This window comes from Anarrhichthys ocellatus, unplaced genomic scaffold (assembly GCF_004355925.1).
Source record: "Anarrhichthys ocellatus isolate YVR2014 unplaced genomic scaffold, GSC_Weel_1.0 scaffold47, whole genome shotgun sequence".
In the NCBI taxonomy this organism is placed as follows: Eukaryota; Metazoa; Chordata; class Actinopteri; order Perciformes; family Anarhichadidae; genus Anarrhichthys; species Anarrhichthys ocellatus.
Window position 1 is genome coordinate 941773 of NW_022280077.1, and position 5583 is coordinate 947355.

General features: G+C 40.8%; 1 protein-coding gene across 1 annotated transcript in view; it reads right to left on the minus strand.

The window, feature by feature from the left end:
- Positions 1 to 6: 6 nt before the first annotated feature.
- LOC116395456 (solute carrier family 35 member F5) overlaps positions 7 to 5583 on the minus strand; it is a 13812-nt gene continuing 8235 nt past the window's right edge. The window contains exons 4-10 of the mRNA XM_031869371.1: positions 5118 to 5226; positions 4868 to 4972; positions 4486 to 4645; positions 4263 to 4353; positions 3811 to 3965; positions 2593 to 2687; positions 7 to 513 (exon numbers count right to left, since the gene is read on the minus strand). Of these exons, the coding sequence (XP_031725231.1) occupies positions 2606 to 2687; positions 3811 to 3965; positions 4263 to 4353; positions 4486 to 4645; positions 4868 to 4972; positions 5118 to 5226 (702 nt within the window). The 3' untranslated portion in view covers positions 7 to 513; positions 2593 to 2605. The remainder of the gene's footprint in view (positions 514 to 2592; positions 2688 to 3810; positions 3966 to 4262; positions 4354 to 4485; positions 4646 to 4867; positions 4973 to 5117; positions 5227 to 5583) is intronic.

Here is a 5583-nt window from a genome sequence, read left to right on the forward strand (position 1 = left end):
CACACACACACACACACACACACACACACACACACACACACACACACTCTCACACACACACTCACACAAACAAGCAGCAAGGCTTCAAAAGGCCTACAGACCAACATGAAGATGTCCAGAACGGAACGATGGTTCGTTCAATTGTGAACTCTGAACACTGATTTCAGACTTTTAAAAGAAACACACAGCTACTCTGCCTCCATTAGTGTTATGATCAAGTTCAAAATGTACCGTTTCATTTGGTCACATGACATTATAGTAATCACTGATAATGTCCAGCACCTTGACAACCATGAGGTTGTTTCTTTTTTTTTTTTTTTACACAGAAATAATAATAAAAAAACTGAATATCAGTCTGTGATGACTGCAATGTGAAAATAAAAAACTTTGTAGAAATGGATGTGTCGCCTCAACACTGTAGAAAATAAATAGATTTAATTGAAGGCACTGGGGTAGTTCAATGTCTCTGAAGGCTTTCCAGATTGTCTGCTCAGCGAGATCCACATTCGCCACCTTGGGATACAAAAACAAAAGAAAAAGAGGGTGAGACAAAAATCATGGACACTGCATGATAGACATGTTAAAAGCACAGAAATATGCACAGACATGTATAAGTACACACTTCTTTACAGTGCTTCTAAAGGTTCTCCACCAGTTTAGCACCTTTAACTCACAACGACCAAGAATCTACATTGATGCAGCATCAAAACATGGCTGCACTCACCGGAGTTAACATACTACAGTTTAGAAAGATTACACATGGAGGGTATTTAATGAGCTCATTCCATTTTTAAGAACTATTTATATTTGACTATTGTTTAGACAACAACAACAACAACAACACAAATCTGCATTTCCCGACCAGAAGTTTATTTCTGGAAGTGTGGAGAAGTCTTTGGGATAGCATTTAAATGTTTACGTTTGGATATAAACTTTAAATACACACACACACACACACACACACACACACACACACACACACACACACACCAACAGAATTAATAAAATGTGAAAAATGTAAATAAATTTCCTCGGTATTTCTAATATCCTCGTCCTGTGAGTTCGGTCACTTATCAAGTAAAGATGCCAAACATTCACCACATCCAGCTTCTCCATTGTTAGCATTCACTGCTTTTCTCTTTTTCTATCATTATAAGTTGAATATCTTTGGGTTATGAGCGTGTGATGTATTCTTAGTATTATTTGACTCTGCAAAGATTAAACACTTCGTCAGTTAACTGAAAATAATGATCGAAAAGGTTCAACACTAATTTAATTACCATGAGTTGCAGGCTTACTTCTCTGCATCCCCTTTTCTTTTGCATCTGCTGCTCCATTAAACACTACACACCCAGCAAACAGGCTTACGTCTGTCCTAAATTCCGCTGCTTTCATTCCCTTCTAATGCCTCTATTAGAAACCACACGCCGAGTTCAGACATCTCTCTCTGCCCTGCTGGCAATTACTTCGCGGGTAAGAACATACAGCTGAGAAAAGCTCGACTAAACCTATGAATAGTGAACAGACGGGCGACTTCACTGAGATGCAGACTTGGGTGGTGAATCTCAGATCTAAACTATTTACTAAAGACCTTCCCGTCCTGCTTGTCTTCTGTCCCTCTTACTCACCAACATGTCCAAACACTGAGGGGCGTCACACAAATACTTGACAGATGTTCAAAGAGAAACAACTGAGTAAAAGCAGGGAGGAGATAGCAGAAATCCTGAGCGTTATCAACTATTGCAAAAAAAATAAAAAATAATCATACTGTTGTTTGGGATGCAAATCTACCAAGATGTTGTCCTTTAAGCTGCAATAAAAAGGTTTCGGTCACTTGAGAGCAGCAAGTTGAAAGCAAAACATTGACATCTATAAATCTGATGTGGTGAATGTGTTACAAAATAATTGCTTATTGAGAAATGTACCGGACATGAAGCAAGATCAGCATTCATTTGTTGTGTTTCTTGCCACTGGACAAATGTAAGTCTAAAGTCTGCTGCTGGAAACAGGGTTGAGCAGAGTTACTGGACATAAAACAGGTGAAGATGCTTAAACACATCTAAGGTTGAGGGGAACAGCAGAGTCTGTGAAAACTCTCTGTGGGTTTGTGATTAGCAGCGGCCCCTTTCACTTTGTAAATGGTACTATAATATACAAATATATATTGGTGCAACTTTGAATTTACAGAAGATGCGCTTACTTAAAATGTTACCAAATTTGTGGAGCAAGTGCTTGATTTACTGCATCTGCTGTGTTTACAAAGGGTTGCGTCTAGTAACCCTAACTTTGTGAAACTCTTGCGAGACGGTTAGGCATCGACCAAATCTAGACACGACCAAAAGGAAGCACCATTGGCAAGTAAGTAATGCTATTTTATTCGTCCATTAGAAGTTATCATACTTAACAAATGAGAAGTTGGTTCTTTCTGCATTACTTCCAAGCAGCACTGTCGCACCGACGGCAGTTGGAAGTTTTTTTTGTTTGGGATTTTTCATATTCAACCCAGCGGATTTATGTATGTACAAACGCACAATAACATGCACATAAAGGAACACACCAGTCAACAACACACAAGGCAGGGTGATGGTTTACTTTGACTGCTGGTTCACGAACAGAAGCTTGCTTCGTTGGGAGAGAACGGGTGGAGAGGAATAAGGCTTTCACACTGCTCACTGTCTTCTGGCAATCTGTGGGCGGAGAGAGCCGGGTGTCAATCATCATCACGGACATCATCTTGACAACCATCATTATTATAATTAGCCCTCACCAAATGGGAACAAGCATTCACAGAAGAATGGCGAGCATAATTGCCGCAGAGAGCACAGTCAGTCAAGCATATACATCTGATTACCGACTCAACTTAGCGAGGCTGCGAGCTACGAATGGAGCCTATTGTCCTTGTGAGAACGTCCCAGATGAAAAAACTCTTTAAGCGTGTGTCAGAGTTAAGGTCAATTCATTATGAATATGTCACACACCACAATACAATGAATTAACAACACACTATTCTATTCAAGACATTAAATGCTTTACTGGACTGGAAACCATTTCGTAGAATTTTTCAGATTTTGTCATAAACTTACAGAACATGTGGAAATTAGCTTAGCCCTGGTCCCTGATGTATGTATGTATGTATGTGTGTGTGTGTGTGTGTGTGTGTGTGTGTGTGTACAGAAATTACTTAGATTTGCTTTTAGCAGATGGAATCCATGGAAGCAGCATTTCCACCCATTAAAAAGGGAAAATTCACCACCTGTTATGTGGATGTCCAGTCAGCTTTTTGCCAGTTTCTATCAATGGAGCACCCAGCTGAGCACCAACTAGTGCTGCCAGGGATTGAACTGCATTACCTTTCTAAAGAGGTCCATGTTTTGTTCACTCCTCATCTTCTCAGCTTGATTTTGTTGACAACTGACATCATAAATGTACGCTTCTGGGCAACAAAATCTAAAATCCTGTGTCCTTCAATCGACCAAAAGACAATGTTTTCAAAATAGTCCTCGATTGTGAAACCTTGCCAAAAAAAATTAAAGGTGATGCAATGTTCACTCACACAGTTATCAACTGAAACAATGACTGCCTGAAGGGCAAGAAATCAAACAAAAACAAAAAAACTAACTCTGTGATTGGAAAATGTTCAATAGTAAAGTGTATGTGGCTTGTCACTACAGGTTGTATGTATGTTAGCTAGGGCAACATTTAATATGGTTGATGCAATCAGCTGCATGGCCAATTTCTGAGCTGAAGACCACAAATGTGTCTCTCTGACACGGTGACGTGTCGCCTCTGTAGAATCAAACATTGTTATACCTCTGAATGCGATGTTTCCTGCAAATGAAGACGTACACTCTCCTCAGCCCCACCAGGACAGGATCCCAGTTGTTGTAGTGGCATAAGAGCGCGGCGATGAAGAAGGAGAGGAAGACGGGGACCGCCCCGGCAAAAAACAGCCACGAGAACCGGACCTATGGTAAGGAAAGTAACCATTACAACTACTGTCATGACTGGACTTCAGATTATTAGATTCATTTATAAACATACAGCAAGTTAAAATGTGACAATTCATTTAGCCCCTAATTTAATCGATATTTACTCACATTACAACATTTACTTGAGCACATGAACCAGGCTCTTCATCTTGCAATCTGCTCTGACCCACTCCCTTCAAACTCGTGTCTTCAACAGATTGCGTTTGAACATTTTCTCGAGTCTTATTTAAAACTCTGACTCCGACTGTTAAGTACCTGCTTTGGGAAACGTACCTTGTGCATGCAAATATCTGCCATAATAGAGAGAGGGATAGTGAGGCTCAGTGCCATAGTCCCGATCAGAGACGATGTGAGGAAACAGCCCCTGTGGAGAGAAAGCAGCATCACCAGTCACAGCAGGATTACTCGCCCAACTGAGAGCATCAAAATGTCCACATACTAAATGCAGATTGTGATGCTTTGGTGACTTGATTAAAACAACGAGTCAGGCGCTCACCACAGCCAGAGGAACTCGGAGAGAACGGTTCCAATGAGGCCGTTGATAAGGATGTACGTCCACACCAGCTGGCTGGGAAGCTCAAAGGCCTCGAAGCCCGTGTAGTGGAGCAGGAGGAAGCCGGGCCACAGCAGCAGCAGGTTGAACAGACCCACAAACCCTGAGAGAGACACACAGCAGCTCCAGCTTAGACATCTCGAAAGACACCTCCTGTCCTCCACAGTGGCGAAGACTTTGTGCACTAAAAATAGCTTTAATGTGCAGGGGTCTCTATTATGTTGCTTAGTTAATGACTGAAATAAGTACAATAATCAGTCCCCATTTTTAAAAAGGACTGGCTTTGTCCTTAAAAAGACAAACGATACACTGAGCGTTTCCTTACCAAAGAACATGGGGATGTCGAGCTTATCCTCCCGGTCCACTCGTCTCTTGATCATTACGATGTAGACGGCGTACAGCACGGCCCCCGCCAGCGACCACAAAGAACCTTCACGTAAAAGTCAATTACATTTGGAAAGAATGTTTCAAATGATATCGATTCATCACTATTAAAGCAAGAGAGCAATGTAAGAATTTCCCTTCACGATAATGATGTGAAGGAGGTGACAGATACTCGCTGTCTCCACCGTTACCTGTGACGCCATTCTCATCAGGGTTGTCCATGCTGGAGAAACTCACGAGGGCAACTCCTCCCATGCTGAACAAGAGAGATACAACATGGACTGACTGAGTCCAGGCAATTTACAGGCAATCACAGGTCCTTTCATTTCAAAATGACATCTACTGTATATCATTGGGACGAAATCTCCAAAGAGCCCAGTAATGTTCAGATATCGAGCAGCAAACCAGAAATATCATCAAAGCTTGTTTTTAATCGATATACTGTATCTCCAAGATGAGACACATTCTCAATTATATCACAGCAGGCTTACTGTGACTCTTTTTTTCTTGACCTGTTTAAGGTTGTTTTTTAGCATCACTGCACTGGTTCCCGCTTACGTTTAAAATGCATTTTTAAATGTTATTAGTTACCTACAAAGCCATTAATCGTCCAGATTTTATTTATTTTTTTTATATATATATATATATATATATATA